Below are 18,139 nucleotides of genomic sequence, written 5' to 3' on the forward strand. Positions count from 1 at the left end.
GGGAAAATGTACAGGTATATCATCTATATCCATTTGTTTGTAAAGAATTTTTAGGTATTTATTAGATGGATCTTATTTTCCAAAGCTACATAATAAAGATTGGCTAAATGGTTTTGAAGATTTCTTCTGGTTCTAGAAGCCTGATTATGAAGTGGCATTCAATGGATACAGTATTTGGTTCCCTGCTATGAGTAATTTTTTGCATTAGAAACTACAAGGAATGCAAAGATGAGTAAGAAGTGTTTGCTACCTACAAAGAGCTTACATTTTTAGTAGAGCAGTAATATAAACTCACAAATAACTATAAAAATAAGAGAATAGGAGTATAGTAAGGGAGGTAGAAGCAAAGTGTTAAGATTGTTGAAAATAGGTCCTTTCATATCCAGTTGGGTGGCTCAAGGTAGGCCACAAAAGAGATTGTTAGAGTGTTTCAGGTAACATACTAATAGGTACCATTTTTAAGTACATAATATATGCCACATGGTTTTATCTTTATATTCCTACAAGATGGCACTGTCCAGTTCAGAAATGATGAGACTGAGAATCAGAGGTTGTGACCTGCCCAAGTTCACACAGCTACTAGTAATGGTGGATTTTGACCTCAAGTCTGACTTCAGAGGTTTGTTTAGGGAGACAATAAGAAATCCAGAATTCTATATGACAAATGACCTAGTTTCTCCAACAAATCAATTTCCTGAAAGAAAAAAGGGGAAGGGACTGTTACAGAATACAAGAGACTTAAAGTAGTGATGAGCTGGTAAATGTTTAACAACTGATTCTCTGAAAAAGGAAAAGCACTGATTTCTAGCATTTGCTAATTTCCTTGGTGTAAGTGCTCCCACCATGACTGATTTCAAGTCACCAATGTGACCTCACTTGAATGCAGGGTTAAGAAAGGGTGCAGAGTGGCACTCATATAGTATTTCCACCATACGGATACAAAAGATGTAAACAACTGCAAGAGCATAAATAATAGTAAAATGTAGTAAAACAATCAAGGAATTGTGTTTTCAGTATTTATTACCTTGGCTCTTAATATAATTTATTTAATCGTAAGTTTATATAATTTAAATTTTATAAATGGATGTATTTAATAATCAGCTTGCACAATTCCTGAAAATGTAATAGTTGGCCCTTGTGAGCTGGTATGAGCCGGTTCCATTGCACCATACATGTAATGTATGGACCTTGTTTGGCTCCTGATTTGAACAGACCAATTTGTAAGAACACCTCATTTAGACAATTTGGAAAATTTGAGTATGGATTGGGTTTTAGATGATATTAAGCAATTATTGATAATTATTTTAGGTGGGATGATGACATGATATCTGTTAGAGATAGAAACTGGAGACTTTATGGGTGAAATGACATGGTGCCTAGTATTTGCTTTAAAATATTCCAGGATAAAAGTGGTGTGGGAGTAGATAGCTGAAACGAGGTTAAGGAATGATGCTTGTTGTTGAAATTGGTGATGATTACATGGGACTTCTACTTTTGAGTATGTTTGAAAATTTCTATAATAAACAGCTGAGAAAAAGAAATGGGACTAGAATGCCCTTTTAGTTTGGGCCCATATATTGTACGACCACAAATAGAAGAGTCTGTACTTGATTTTTTAAGTTGCAGCTCCCCAATTATTTTCACCTAGGAGCAGAGAAAGGCAGTAATTATCCAGGGCTGGGGAATGGGTAAGAGATCAGTGGAAAGGTCAAAGAGGGCTTTTTCTATAAGTAGAATAAAAAATTCCATTTTTTGTATGGTGATTTTATTCTTTTATATTCAGGTCACAAAAATGCCATATCACAATTCAGATTTCCATCTCTACTAAAGCTTCTTGAATTTGAGGCCCAAATTAACTCCTAATCTCACCAGATTTATCTAGGATATGGTACTTGGCTTTCTGATTCTGTATTCTGTGAGGTAGTGTGAAGACCCAGAATTAGATCTTAGATTGCCTCATTCCATGATAATTTTTCTATTATACCTTTCTGCTTATAGCTTAATTTTGAATTTTCTATTAAATGATGGCAATGTTCTTGTATTATTTTTTAAATCTAAAACCCATAAATTAAGGGTAACAGAATGTAAAATAAGTATATTTAGGCAGCTAACAGTTATTATAAGAACATTTTGAATTATCTGGACCTCATTAATTTGATATTAAATTCCTAGAACCTGATAATTAGCTTGAGGTTCTCTCAATATTTTGGTATTGTTTAAGGATAAACATAATATAGATTTCTCAAAAGTTTATATATATATAACAATATATATATTTTATATATATGTTTACTGATTGCTCATTGTGTCTAGCCATTCTAGAAGACTTTGAAATATTGATTTGAAATGTTTGCGATAGAGAAGCCCTTATTTGGAATTTCTAAAAGTGTTTTTTAATAACTGACTTTTCTGATTTCAAAAAAATACTTGTTTATTATATTTTACTAATTGGGGTTATACTGTATGTACATTTTGGGATCCTGTTTTTTTCCTACTTAATGTTGCAGCATGAGAATTCTCCACATTATTAATTACTATGAGAACATGTTTAGTTTCCGTGTATTAGCATATGCATATATATGTATATCACATAATTTATGTAATATTACCTCTGTTATTAGAGATTTAGATCATTTACAATTTTTCACTGTTTTTTGTAGAGCTATGACAAAATCCTTGTCAAAAAGTTGTTAAACTTATACTGTGTGTATATATCTCATTTAAAATTTGAATATGGTTTAGTGGTAAAAAAAACCATTATTTTAGTAATGATGTTGGCTTCGGCTTTCAGTTGCTTGATTTGTGACTAGAAACCGTTTTTCTTCTTCCAGGGTATAAAACCAGCCAGTTTCAATAAAGTCACTGATCCTGAAGTGAAAGAAATCATCGAGGGATGTATTCGTCAAAATAAATCTGAAAGGTGGGTGCATATGTAGTGAAATGACATGAATGATGGATGAATTTTTCTCTTATCTTGAGCTGGGTCTTTTTCTGATCTTTGAATCATGCTGGGTATGACTTTTCAGTGGAATCCAAACCATACTGACTAGAGTGAAGTGTATCAGTGCATCTTGTTTGCCATTTTAAACTGATATCATGTGCTGAATTTTCCTTGAACCAAAATTTGGGTTGTGTTTGTCTGTGTGTGTTGTGACAAGATCACCTTCAGCCATCAGTTTAACAGTCAGTGGGACCCCCTCCCAGGTTAACTTGCTTCTAACAGTTGGTAGATAGTAGAGAGTTTCCTGCATTGTCACCTTCACATAAGTACTTAAATGGTTTTTTATGATAGTTTAAGAAAAAATTTAACCATCAATTCACCAGATGTTTTTTATTTGTCCATAATGTCCTGTGTCATGATAACGATAATGCTGATAGGGCTATTTTTGTTCAAGAAATAGTATTCTAGATTTATTTGTATCACAATTTCTATTTTTCTTATGGACAATTCCTTTTAGTTTTAGTTTTTCCCTTTAATTTGAGCTTTGGACAGTTACTGACTAAAATTGCTCGGTTAGTATTTTGATTTTTACCTCCTTATTGATTATGATTAATAAGGTGATAGATCCTTTATAGAAATTATTTCCACCAGCATTTCACTGACTGTCTCCCATTTTTATTAGTTATCTATCTAAGTTTAGTGTTGCATATCTGAAAATATAAAAAGTCACTAAGATAAAACCTGTTTAATTATAGCTTTATTACACAACATTCTTGGTGTTTGTGCCAACAGGTTATATCTATATATCTCTATATTTTAATTATGGTAAAATATAAATAACCTAAGAGTCACCATTTTAATCATTTTAAAATGTACAATTCAGTGACATTATGCACATTCACATTGTTGTACAACCATCACCACTATTTCCAGAACTTTCTCATCATCCCAAACAGAAACTCTGTGCCCATTAAACAGTAACTCCCCACTCCCTTTCCCGTCAACCCCTGCCAACCTCTATTCTACTTTGTCTCTACTTCTATGTAGGTACCTCATATAAGTAGAATCATAAAATATTTTTCCTTTTGCGTCTGGCTTATTTCACATAGCATAGTGTTTAAACGTTGATCCATGTTATAGCATGTATCAGAATTTCCTTTGTTTTTACGGTTGAATACTATTCCTTTGTGTGTGCGTGTGTGTGTGTGTGTGTGTGTGTGTATACACACACACACACCACATTTTGTTTATCCATTCATCTGTTAATGGACACTTTGGTTATTTCTGCCTCTTGGCTATTGTGAATAATGCGGCATGAACATTGGTGAACAAGTATCTTCTTGAGTCTGCTTTTAATTCTTTTTGGTATATACCTAGGAGTAGAATTACTGAATCATACGGTAATAATATATTTAATTTTTTGAAGAACCACTATATTTTTTCCATAGAGACTGCATCATTTTGCATTCCTTCCAGCAATGTGTGATGGTTCCAATTTCTCAGCGTCCTCCCTAACACTTATTTTCCATTTTTTGTTAATAGGCATCCTAATGGGTATAAAATGGTATCTTATTGTGGTTTTGATTTGCATTTCCCTAAGGACTAATAACGTTGAGTATCTTTCCATGTGCTTATTGGCCATTTGTATATCTTCTTTGGAGAAATGTCTATTCAAGTCCTTTGCCTTTTTAAAAAATTGAGTTGTTTATTTTGTTGTTGTCGTTTTTGAGTTGTAGTAATTTAGGCATGCTTTTTTTTAAGCTATGCTAAAACTACTGTGTTGAAGTAGCCATTTTAGTTTGGTTTCTGATTGTTGTTTGTACAGCATTTTAATTATGATCTATTACCAAAGAACACTGGAATATTCAAAAGGATTTATGGCACATTAGTGTTTTGGAAAGAGCACAGGCTTCCACAGCAGAATAAGACTCAAATCTGGACTCACACTTAGCCAGTGTGATCTTGAGAAACTTACTTTAGCTGTTCCTCAAAATAGGTATTATTTTGATAGTTAAAAAGATAATTGGGCTTCCCTGGTGGTGCAGTGGTTGGGAGTCCTCCTGCCGATGCAGGGAACACGGGTTTGTGCCCCAGTCCGGGAAGATCCCACATGCCGCGGAGAGGCTGGGCCCGTGAGCCATGGCCACTGAGCCTGCGCGTCCGGAGCCAGTGCTCCACAACGGGAGAGGCCACAACAGTGAGAGGCCCGCATACCGCAAAAAAAAAAAAAAAAAAGTTAATGAATGCATATAAAATACCTAACAGAGTAATAAGTATTTAATGAATGATATTGTCTGTTGCTATTGCAGTGGTTATTCCTTAGTAAAAATATCTAGGCAAAACTTTAATTTAGAAGCAGAGTGCTTAACTTGGTTGTACCTTCTTAAACACATCTCACCTTAGCCTTAAGACTAATTAGTCTGAGCAAGCTTGTTTTTTATAAAACTGTCTTAGTTAAGTGTTTGTCTCTTGATCACTAAAAATGTAGAAGGTTGAAAATCCTCAACTTACAGGATACCATGCTGTCAATATGCTTTGTCTGTTTTAAATAGTGCAGGATGGGCTTTCTACACACAAACTATGGAATACATCAGTTATAGCTCTCACTGGCCTGTAATATAGATAGATATTATTTATCTATTTTAGAAGTTGGTCAAAGAAAAGGAAATTAACTCTCCCAGCTTATAAAAGAATCTTTTGAACCTCTGTGCTTGTTTCTCTTCAGAGATGGTTAATCCCTAATATTAGACTAGAGTTGTATCCATTATATGTATACTTTGGCCTAGGATACTGGACTTAAATACTTTAAGAAAACCGTGTGACTTTACTGAACTGAATTAGCTTCACCCATGGCGTTCCCTAAAGAGTGAAGTACACTGACTAGATTATTGTTAATAGAGTTAATGACTTCTATTTATAACATTTGTAAAAGTGTTTGAATTCCTAATTTACTTTAGAGTTTATATACCTCGAAGAGTTTTTAGTTTCCTTTGCCAACAATCTGTTGTGTGAGTTTTAGTAACTTAAGCCAGTGGCTTAGGGAAGATACTCAGTCCATCTGACGTTTACTGCAGCACTTCTCTAATTATCTCTAGGCATACCTTTAGGTATGTTAAACTTCAGTATCTAGATATGTTACTGTTAATAATCCTTAATTAAGATCACTACAAATGCATGTTAGTTGGGATTTCTTTGCATCCTTGGTAATAATAAATTGGATATAAGATTTGGTTTTTATAAGAAGGCAGATTAATGGTTTAATTAATAGAAAATTTTAAATCAGGTTGTTACTTTGACACAATTTTTACTAAGTGCTCTATACCTTGTTTATGATTGGAAGAATTGATAACAGATTTGTATTTTGTTTATTAGGTTGTCTGTCAGGGACCTACTAAACCACGCATTTTTTGCTGAAGATACAGGGCTAAGGGTGGAGTTAGCGGAGGAAGATGATTGCTCAAATTTATCTCTGGCTTTAAGGCTCTGGGTTGAAGACCCTAAAAAATTGAAAGGCAAGCATAAAGACAATGAAGCTATTGAATTCAGTTTCAATTTAGAAACAGATACACCTGAGGAAGTAGCATATGAAATGGTAAGTGAATCCTACCACTGGCTTCCCCTCCCCTTATAGTATCAGGGTTGATTCCTTTCTCCTTCTGATTGCTTTCTTTCCTCTCATTTTCTTTATTTAAATTGTAATTTTATTGTGAAATATATCTCTACAACAGAGTATATTAAATTTGTATGTACAGTATAAAAAGAATAGTAAAACTCTACTTTTGTTAAGAAATAGAACACTACTGGAACTTTAGAAGCTACCTGTGTGCCCCTCCCCCACTTGCGTTCCTCTCCCTCATTACCACAGGTCATATCTACCCTGACTTTTGTGTTACTCATTCCTTTGCTTTTCATTATAGTTTACCTAAATAATATATATTATTTTGTTTTGAAAACCAGAGTGGCAAACACACACCTAGCTGGTTACTGAAGTTACTGTTAGGTGAAGATGCCCAGGAAGGGATAAGCTGAACAGTCTCTCGGTCATAGTCAGGCTTCAGCTTCCCTAAGAGTTTATGAGAGCCGAGTCTAGGGAGGTCATCAGGGTGAGGTCACATGTGAGTCCAGGGAAACACACATGGCTCACCACAGTTAGGGTACCAGAGGGCTGTTGTGCAGACCAGAAAAATTAGTTGTCTGGTAACAATATGCTTTGACGGGGAGTGGGCCCCTCTGACTTCTCTACTTCTCATCTCCCCATGACCCGCTCCCCCCGCAAGAGTAGAAGACAGCAGATAACTTCTGTTGGGTGGAATGTATGTGCATGCCCGATCCAGGCTGTGCAGTACTTGGAGGGAGGGTGTGCATGAGCTTCAGCAGCATGTGGTCAAATTTGCAAAGTCCAGATACTTTGAGCCAGGCTCACCTGGGCATTCTGTCCTCAGGTTTAAAAGGAGTATGGGGGCTTCCCTTGTGGCTCAGTGGTTAAGAATCCACCTGCCAATGCAGGGGACACGGGTTTGAGCCCTGGGCCGGGAAGATTCCACATGCCGCGGGGCAACTAAGCCCGTGTGCCATCACTACTGAGCCTGCACTCTAGACCCCGCGAGCCACAACTACTGAAGTTCGTGTGCCTAGAGTCTATGCTCTGCAACAAGAGAAGCCACTGCAATGAGAAGCCCATGCACTGCAACAAAGACCCAACGCAGCCAAAAATAAATAAATTAAAATAAATAAATAAAAGGAGTATGGGACATTGACAGTGGGTATCTTGGAGATGATAGCCTTTAACATGCCTATCTTTCTAGTCACATGGTTCTAATCTAGAATGATTGTCTTGGACATCTGCTACATAACTATCATACTGATCTTTCTTTTTACTATCATTCTAGACTTCTCTGCCTCTCTCCTGTATTGGAATTCATGTGTCCTAAATCCCATGTCTTTCTCTTTCTTTGCTTACCTTTTGTTTTAGTGGCTCACTTCCTCTGCCAACTTCTTAAGAAAGGGTATATGGGAGGTAAATTCTTTGAGACTTGCATGTATTAAAAACATCTTTATTCTGTCTTCATATTTGGCTGGCTAAGTCATTTTAGGTTGGCAATTAAAAAAATTTAAAGTCATTGCTCCATGATATTCTAGCTTTCAGTATTGATATTGAGAAATACAAAGATGTTCTGTTTTCTGGATCTTTTGCATGTGATCCATTTTTTCCTCTCTGGAAGCTTGTAATATCTTCTCTTTCTTCTCAGGATTATAAATTTTCACAGTGTGTCTTGGTTGGGGTCTGTTTTCATCCACTGTGTTGGATACTCAGTGGACTCATATCCTTTAGTTTCTGGAAAATTTCTTAAAAGTATTTTATTGTTGAGTTCTTTCCCTTTGTTTTCTCTTTCTAGAACTGCTATTATTTGGATGTTTGGCCTCTTGGACTGTTTCTCCAATGTTCTTTTCTATTTTCTATCTTTTTGTCTTTTTATTCTCCTTTCTGGAAGACATTGTCAACTTTATTTTCTAACTCTTCCATTGAGTTTTTCGTTTCTACTATCTTGTTTTTAATTTCAAGAGTTCCTTTTCATTTTTTTTTTTTTGGTCTGTTCCTTTTTTAGAGTAAACGTCTTGTTCTTTGTTTTGTGGATGCGATATTATGGCACCTCTCTGTAATTTTAGTGAAGAGAGTGTTTTTGACACTTTTTTTCCTCCCTGCATAGTATCTTTTCTCCAAGTTGCTGGGGTTTTTTGTTGGTTTTGTGCTCCATCTTCTTGTTAGAGGCTTTTCTCATATTTCTGGTTATTCTTGGCTGGCTGCTCATGATCAATAGTAGGAGACTATTAGTTTTCTATTGCTGTATAGCAAGTTACCACAGATTTAGTGGGCTAAAACAACACCCTTTTATTATTTCAGTTCCGTGGGTCAGAAGTCCTGGTAGGCTTTACTGGATTCTCTGCTTAGAGTCTCACAGGCTGAAATCAAGGTTTGGTGGCCTGGACTCTTAGCTGGAGGCTCTGGGAGAGAATCTGCTTTTGGGCTCAACCAGGTTGTTGACAGAGTTTAGTTCCATGCAGTTGTAAGACTAAGGTCTTCATTTCCTTTCTGGCTGTTAGCTGGGGGTCACTCTCAGCTCCTAGGGACTGTTCTTCAGTCCTTTCACATGCCCCCACTCCATCTTCAAAGTCAGGAATGGCAAGTTTAATCCTTCACTAGCTGGTAAAAGGCTCACCCAGATCTTTCTGTCTTAAGGTCAATTGTGTATAGCTCAATAATGGGAGTGCTATCTCATCATATTCACAGGTTTGAGGATTAGGATGGGACATCTTTGAGGGGCCATGATTTTGCCTATGACAGGGACTAACAAGCTGATTGGATGGTATGATCGCTTATGTCAGACGTGTTAACCTCTACTCTCAAGTATCTAGGTGGGCCAATAATTGGGGAATCTTTGACATAAATAGTTGTGGGTCTTTCTTCTTGGATTGGCCAGATTCTCCAGAGAAGCATCTTTCAATATCCTGCCTGGAGGGTAAGGATCTGGTTACCGATATTTTGGTAGCCAAGTGGGGAAGAGGGCTGGGGGTTTCTGTGTATGGCGTTCAGCATGCATATGGTCCATTTAATCTTCTTGTTTTTGTTATGGTAGCCATACCCTCAACTGTGCCTGGTGTTCCCTAGTCCAGATATGATCCTCTTTTACCCTCTCCAGAGAACAAAATTACAGACTTCTCGGGTAGGGAAGAAGCAATCACCCAAAGGTGTGGACTGGAGGGTGGAGCACAGGGACCTAATACCTAACTACTTCTCAAAACCCTTTCACTTAGTCTTCCTTATTTTAGTCATCTCTTTTGACTTTACCCAGTTCTGTAAGTACCTGGTACTGCCAGTTCCTGTGTGTTACGAGTATTATTCAGTATAAATGGGAATGATTTTCAGCTTTCCCTGGTTCACTTTTTCAGGTCCACTAGGTCAGTTATTATCTGTTTGTTTTCCACATCCCCAAATGTCCAAAACATTGTCTGTTGTTGCTGTTGCCTTTATTCTTTCTATTCTTGTGAGTTTATGACTTAAAAATCCATTTACTCTGGGAGTGTTTTTTGAACTTTGGGAGGGAGTGAAATTAAATATATGGATTCCATCTAACATTTTAATCATTTTTCAACTACGATGAAATTTCCCCGAGTCTGCAGACCCCCATGATATGCTTTAAAAAACAGATTGTAGGACTGAGAATAATATGCCATGGCACCTCCTCAAGTCATTATCTCTGTTACTCAGCCCTGTTCCTTTCAGACAATAAGCCCTTAACTTCTGTCACTCTTCTAACACCTAGTAAGATATAGCACTTTGCCATAAGCATACTTCCTCTGCCTAGAGTGTTGATCTCTGAACTTCATCTACCTCTCCCTCAATAGCCTGCAAGTTCCTTGTTTTGTTTTAATCCAGGTCAGACTTTACCTTCCTCTGTGATACTTTCTCTGCTTTCACCAGAGAGGCTTGTGCTCCTTTAGGGCTTTTGCAGCAGCTCATTTCTACCTTTTATTTCACTTTATGTTTTTTTAAAATTTTTATTTACTTTATTTATTTATTTTTGGCTGTGTTGGGTCTTCGTTGCTGTGCACGGGCTTTCTCTAGTTGCGGCCAGCGGGGGCTACTCTTCGTTGCGGTGCATGGGCTTCTCATTGCAGTGGCTTCTCTTGTTGCGGAGCACGGGCTCTAGGTGCTCAGGCTTCAGTAGTTGTGGCACGTGGGCTCAGTAGTTGTGGCTCACGGGCTCTAGAGTGCAGGCTCAGTAGTTGTGGTGCACGGACTTAGTTGCTCCGCGGCATGTGGGATCTTCCCGCACCAGGGCTCAAACCCATGTCCCCTGCCTTGGCAGGCAGATTCTTAACCACTGCGCCACCAGGGAAGCCCCTTATATTGTTTTTATCCTTCTCTCACCACCAGCTTGTGTGTGCATATAGGATAAAGGACCAGCTTAGGCACTTATATGTCTCCAGAGCCCAATACTGGGCACATTGTAGACACTTACTGTTGTTGAATGAGGAAACCTTTTTAATGTTTCACAAAACTTAATGGCAGTCATAAATTACCTGTAATAAGACTGCATGTACTGAAATAGCAAGCTATTTGTTTGTTTTTGTTTAAAGCCAGAATTATTTCAACAATGCTTGGTAATAGTGTTGCTTTTCTTACTAAAGGCTCTGGCATTTATGCATGTCTGATTAAGAAAGAACACAGAAACAAATTAACTGTTATTTAATAGCATTTGGAATTTGGGGGCAGAAAATAACTCTGCTAGTAAAAAGTAAAAGTAAAAATCTTAAAGATGTGGTTTGCTTATTATGTTTTGTTTGTAGGTCAAGTCAGGATTCTTCCATGAAAGTGATTCCAAAGCTGTTGCTAAGTCCATTAGAGACCGGGTGGCCCTGATAAAGAAGACAAGGGAGAAGAAGCCAGCTGGCTGTTTGGAAGAACGCAGAGACTCCCAGTGCAAGTCTGTGGGGAATGTACTCCCTCAGCCCCAAAATACAGCTTTGCCCCCTCCTCCTGCTCAGCACAGCGGGGCTGAATGTGAAGAAACTGAAGTTGATCAACATGTGCGACAACAGCTTCTGCAAAGAAAACCACAATGGCATTGCTCCTCTGTTACAAGTAACACAGTTATAATTTATAAAAGGAAATGTGTAATTGTATTCCCTTATCTTTAAATAGTACTTTTGTATGTTTCAAAGCATTTTGTTATCTATCATTTCATTAATCCTTTTACAAAATCCCTGAAATAGGCAAGGCAGATAGTTTCCTTATTTTAAAATTAAGAAACTGTCCTGCTAAGTGACTTATCCAAGGTACTAGTTGAATAAGGATTATAAACTTTTTACCATTTTTAAGGGTCTCATGGTAAATCCTTTAGTAAAGAAGATATGCAACTAAAGATAGAATTTATTCTTCAAGAGGGAATTTTCTAGACTTTAAGAACTTTTGTATTTTAGACCCAAGTATAAAATTAACACAGTTTCTCTAATATTTCTGCTGTAACGCATTCTCTTCTCTAGAAGGACACAGTATTTTCGTAGTCATAACCAGTTGTTCCATAAAGGCAGTATTATTTTCTAGCCAGATTCTAGGAGAATGAGAATATGCTACCTAGATTTTACTGAAATCCTAATGGCAAACAAAGATTAGTTAGGATATGCATGAAATGGCCAGCAAATCGAGTTGACTTTTATGTGATTCTTTGTAGTTTTGCTTTACTAAGAATATTTTAGTTATACCACAGTATCAACATGGAGAGTTTACATGATGGTTTTTTATTAATTCTGCAGTGTACATATTTTATTTGAAGCTGTTTAAGGTTGTCAGAGTAAAAAAGAAAAAAATTAAAGAAACACTTACCATTTCCTGTGCTATTTGGACCTTGTGTTTCAAGTTTTTCCCTTCTACCTATCACTTGTTTTCTTTGCCATAGGTGACAGTTTGTCTGAGGCAGGAGCTGGATCAGTTATACATTCAGAAACTTCAAATCAGCCCAGTATAGCCTACTCCTCAGACCAGATGATGGGCTCTCAAATGGTTTCTAACAACCCACAGGCTGAAATAAATGTTCCAGGGAAAATTTATCCATCCCAGCAGCTAGTGGGACATCACCAGCAGATTTCAGGGGTGAGGTGAAGTTTTAAATATATTTTAAATATATAATCAGTATATTTACTGTAAATGGGAGAGTTTATCTTTAATTTTTTTTTTAACAGTTGCAGAAGCAGCCAAAGCTGACTCAGCCCCAAATTTTGCCTTTGCTTCAAGGTCAGTCCACTGTTCTGCCTGTACATGTCCTTGGACCTCCGCTTGTCTCACAACTCCAGTTTTTGCCATTAAGTGTCCCAAAGGTCTCACAGGTAAAGGTAAGATACATTTTAGAGGCTCCGTATTCACTTAAACTTATTTAACACTGCTTAGGTTTTCTGACAGGCAAAGGCTCTCTTTCATAAATTCATCCTAGTTTATATAAAAGTCACTGAAAGCAAAAAGTTGTTTATACTTTCCTTCACTTAAGACATTCTTCTTGAGGATGTGTCTAACATTGTGTAACTAGAATCTTGAGACACTGCTTGTATAATTGGAAGAGAAACTGAGAACTCCATATACAGATAAAAAAGTTTATTTAGGGGACTTCCCTGGTGGTGCAGTGGTTAAGAATCCACCTGCCAGGGCTTCCCTGGTGGCACAGTGGTTAAGAATCCTCCTGCCAATGCAGGGAACACAGGTTCGAGCCCTGGTCCAGGAAGATCCCACATGCCGTGGAGCAACTAAGCCCATGTGCCACAACTACTGAGCCTGTGCTCTAGAGCCCACGAGCCACAACTACTGAGCCTGCGCACCACAGCTACTGAAGCCCATGCGCCTGGAGCCTGTGCTTCACAACAAGAGAAGCCACTGCACTGAGAAGCCCATATACTGCAACGAAGAGTAGCCCCCGCTTGCCGCAGCTAGAGACAAGCCTGCACGCAGCAACAAAGACCCAATGCAGCCAAAGATAAAGTAAATTTAAAAAAAAAGAAAAAAAATAATCCGCCTGCCAATGCAGGAGACACGGGTTAGAGCCCTGGTTCGGGAAGATCCCACATGCCGCGGAGCACCTAAGCCCATGCGCCACAACTACTGAGCCTGTGCTCTAGAGCCCACGCACCTGTGCACCTAGAGCCCGTGCTCTGCAACAAGAGAAGCCACTGCAATGAGAAGCCCGTGCGTCGCAACGAAGAGTAGCCCCCACTCACCGCAACTAGAGAAAAGCCCACACGCAGCAACAAAGACCCGACACAGCCAAACATAAATAAATAAATTAAAAAAAAATTATTTAGGACTCAGATCCCTTTTTATGGTTTGTTTTTTGTATTGGACTTTTCCAGCCTGGTTTGAATGTAGAGGGATGTCTTTGGTAGTTAAGTAGAAATAGTATTTCATAGACTCTTATAATTTTAAGCACTTTCATCTAAATTCTTGACTCTTTTGGTTCACGTTTATTTCTGTAGGAGAAATAAGTGTTTTTGTCATTTAGACTCTCAAAGTCAATGGTACTCATTTCTGACAACGAGTACACAGTCTTTGTGAGAGTTCATATATCAAGACTATATCCTGGTTTCCTAGGTTATGGACTCTGGATACATGGTTGGGCTTTTCTTTCTTATCCCATTTTCTTTCCTCAACCCTACCATCCCCTGTGTGTCTCTTCTCTCTTTGGGAATGAGTTGGTCTGAGCTCCTAGGCATTCTCTGTATGTGATTTAGTTAGCAGCTGGTGATCTGTTGCTTTTAAGAGATTGGTATATAGTCATAGTTCATCAACAAACTTTTAATGACCATCATCTCTGGGGATATAAAATGAGATAAAATATGGTCCTTGCCCTGAAGAACTCACAGACTTGTAGGGGAAAACATACATGTACTTGACAAATGCCAGATGCATTTAAAATCTGCTGGGGGTATATTTAATCTGATATGGTTGACAGTGCATGGTGTTTGGCTAGTATTTGTAGCTTATATGGTATATGTTCATACTTGAGCTTATGTTGTGGTTGGATTTATCTCTTTTTAAGACTATAATGCGAAGTGTGTTGGATGGATGCTTAAATTAACTTAGGTTCAACCACGTAAATATACAGGCATGTGTATTTTGAAATGTGTTTCCAAAATTTTTAAAAGAAGTTTAAAAACTTTATGAAAGTGTTATTTACCTATTTAAAATAAAGCCTATAAAGTTATAAAGAAGACAGTGAAAATCACCTACTATCTCTCCAGCTAGAAATAAATTATTGTTTACATTTGGTGGTAGAGACTCTAGATTTGTCTTTTTTTTCTGTGTATACATATATAACTTTGTTTATACATACATATGTATATCACATACATACTATTTTGTAGCCTGCCTTTTTCACCTAATATATAGAATCCACATAAGCAAGCACTTTAACCAGTGGGGGTCTTTTTATGAATGTGGTGGTTCAAGTTCTAGGAATTATTACAGCCAGCCTATATGTATTCAGCCAACTCACTCCTCTCCTCTTGAGAGAGCTTCTCTGTTCCCTTTAACTATGATATTGAAATCCTTTTGAACTTCCACTGTCTGGTGTGTGAAGGTGTCAGATTCAATTACTCTGAATTTCTGCCAGGGTTTGAATGAGTTATGTGGCAAGTGCAATAAATGAGAAGCCATGAGCAATATGTTGCCTGGGGACTGGTCTCAGTCCCTTAGTGTATTCAATTAGCATTTACTCATGGTATTAGGATTTTTATAGGACTAATGCTATACCCAGCACCTTTTTGATAACCTTCTGAAAATTTTTTTAAATTTATTTTTGGCTGCTTTGGGTCTTCATTGCTGTGCACGGGCTTTCGCTAGTTGTGGTGAACGGGGGCTACTCTTTGTTATTGTGCGTGGGCTTCTCAATAAGGTGGCTTCTCTTGTTGTGGAGCATGGGCTCCAGGCATGCGGGCTTCAGTAGTTGTGGCGCGTGGGCTCTAGAGCACAGGCTCAGTAGTTGTGGCACACGGGCTTAGTTGCTCCATGGCATGTGGGATCTTCCCGGACCAGGGATTGAACCTGTGTCCCCTGCATTGGCAGGTGGATTCTTAACCACTGCACCACCAGGGAAGTCCCTGAAATTTTTACAACATAGCATTATTTTATCTATCATTCTGTCTGGGACCATTAAAATGAGCATGGTATATGCATTTATTTTATTTTTTAATAAAAAAAAGGTTTTTTGGCCTCACTGTGCAGCTTGCAGGATCTTAGTTCCCCAACCTGGGATTGAACCTGGGTCCCTGGCAGTGAGAGCACCAAGCCCTAACCAGTGGACGCCAGGGAATTCCCATGGTATATGCATTTATAATTTGAATTTTCCTTGCACCAGCATTAGGAACTATAGCTGACCTTTGGAGCAGATGGACAAATTTCAGCTCAACCTATGACTTTAGACTTGTCAGTTACTGGAGTTCCACAACCAGTCTTTTCTGTAGTTTCTCCTCAGATATTGCTTGCTTCACAAATGACTTCCCAGGATCCAACAGTTGGTCTTCAACTTGAGCCTGACCCTAGAAATGGGAATCAGGCATTAACCAAATTACCAAATGCCAATCAAATTCCTAGTTTCTTGTTAGTTAATCACCCTCAAGCTTTGTTGAATCATTCTTTTGCCCAACATGTGAGCAGTGCACAGAATGCTGCTGGTACAGCTCAGCTCCCTTCTAATTCCATTGGGGGGCATTCGGGAGCCCATCACCCTTCTCACAAAAGATACATTCAATATCCCAGCCATACTCAGTGATACATCAGGAGTCTATAATTCCCGGTTCTTCAGCGCCACAAAGCCAGACTGTGCGTTTGAAGAAGCCTTGTTTCCAAGCCTCTATTCAGCAGTAGCCATTAATTTTACAACCTAAGATTATGGCATCACCACAGAAAAATGTTCAGCAGGATTGTACTATGAAAATCTGGAACTCATGTAAGTCAGCAGCAGTCAAAGGGTAGTACTGAAAGTGTGATTCAGTCCCTGGAACAGCCATTTTATTCTGTTCAACACACTTATTCAGGACCACCTGCAGAACTGCCATCTTTCCCATTGAAGGCTCCTGAGTAGCTGCCCTTTGTGATACTTCCCCAGGAATAAGCTTCTTACCCATCACAGCCACTTACCCAATGAAGGCTCCAACACAGCCTGTTTATTCACTGCCAGCCCCAGAGCATCCTCTTTACACTGTACAACCACTGATATCACAGCCAACCTATTCTATACATGCTTCTTCTTATCCAGTCCCACCTGTGGCACAGCCCTCTTATTTGGTCCCGGCCTAGGGGCAGCCTGTTTATACAGTGCAACCTCTGGTTCGGTCACCTTTTCCAGACCAGCCAGGATGTATAATCCAAGCAGCTTACCCTGTGCAACCTGTGGAACAGCCTGCTTACCAGGCACTTGAGTATGTCCCTTATTCAGGACATGCTGTTTATACCATCCAGACAACTGAACAGGCAGCCTTCATAACCCAGCAAGTATACACAGTAAACCCTTCTGATAGCAGGCAAGTACATATTACAAACTCAGCAGATCAGGACTTATACTTAGTACCACTTTATGTAGCACAGACTTCTGAGCAACAAGCCTATTTAACACAACCCCAAGGTTCTTCAGCCTTGGAACAAAAGACATAAGACATTTAACATTATTTATCATTAACCTTAGATACACAAACACATTCTATTGAGCCTTTATTTAATGTGCAGAATTCAGCATTTCTATCCTAAGCAGATGTCAGTTTTGGGTACCAGCAGCTAAAAGCCCAGTCAGTGTTACATCTCAGATGGCTGTGGAAGGACAGCTTCAACACCCTGCACAAATGTCCTTCATTCAGCAGGCCTCCTCAGAGGCCCAGATCCAGCCCCCACACTTCTCTGCACAGCTTTCCCAATCACATGTAACACCAAGCCAGGTTTCTCACTCAGGTTTCATTCATCATCAGCAGATGACTCATTCATCTCATAGGCAAGCGCAGAAAACCCATCAGTTGTCTACTCAAGAAGGTCCCATAAATCAACAGCAGTCTTTATATAGCCAACATGCTGCTTTCCAGCAGCAGGTACCTCATTCACAGGCAACTAACCACATTCAGCCATTACAGGTATTCCAAAGGCCATTACAAACATGGTCCAGATTACACCTCCTTTGCAAGAACAGTTGCAACTAGCGGCAATGGAACAATATGTAATACAGCCTTTAGAGCAGCCTCAAGTGCTTCAGGCATTAGACAGCAGTCAAACCTTTCCCCTGCAATGAAACCGAGCACAGCACCAGCCAGCATGCATTCAGCAGCAGTCTTCTGTCCAGCCACAGTGGCAGTCATCTTCTAGCTTAGCGCTTGTTTGTGGGTCATCAGAAACACAATTACAACACCAGACCCTCATCCAAGCTCTGGGATAGCCCTTACAAATCAGCCATCTTCTGTTCATCTGTCGCCACTTAGTATTCCAGTACAGGCTTCTACTGCCTCTCAGAGCATTTCTGTGTTACAGACACAGCAGTATTTGCAAGGCCAAGAAATTCCAAAGGTAAATCCTGCTGGGGGGAAAATATAGATGATTGTGAATTTTCTGTAATGTTCAAGGGTCAAGGAGATAGTGAGCTATAGTAGAAATGGCACCAGACTGGAAGTCACAGT

At 38.7% G+C, this 18,139-nt stretch overlaps 1 protein-coding gene across 2 annotated transcripts in view; it reads left to right on the top strand.

The window, feature by feature from the left end:
* WNK3 (WNK lysine deficient protein kinase 3) overlaps positions 1-18,139 on the top strand; it is a 147,327-nt gene that overhangs the window by 33,955 nt on the left and 95,233 nt on the right. For both annotated transcript variants that reach the window (XM_060138500.1, XM_060138501.1), the window contains exons 5-9: positions 2,832-2,920; positions 6,314-6,533; positions 11,291-11,585; positions 12,400-12,593; positions 12,683-12,832. In XM_060138500.1, the coding sequence (XP_059994483.1) occupies positions 2,832-2,920; positions 6,314-6,533; positions 11,291-11,585; positions 12,400-12,593; positions 12,683-12,832 (948 nt within the window). The remainder of the gene's footprint in view (positions 1-2,831; positions 2,921-6,313; positions 6,534-11,290; positions 11,586-12,399; positions 12,594-12,682; positions 12,833-18,139) is intronic.

The sequence above is a fragment of the Lagenorhynchus albirostris genome, chromosome X (genome assembly GCF_949774975.1).
Source record: "Lagenorhynchus albirostris chromosome X, mLagAlb1.1, whole genome shotgun sequence".
Taxonomy (NCBI): domain Eukaryota; kingdom Metazoa; phylum Chordata; class Mammalia; order Artiodactyla; family Delphinidae; genus Lagenorhynchus; species Lagenorhynchus albirostris.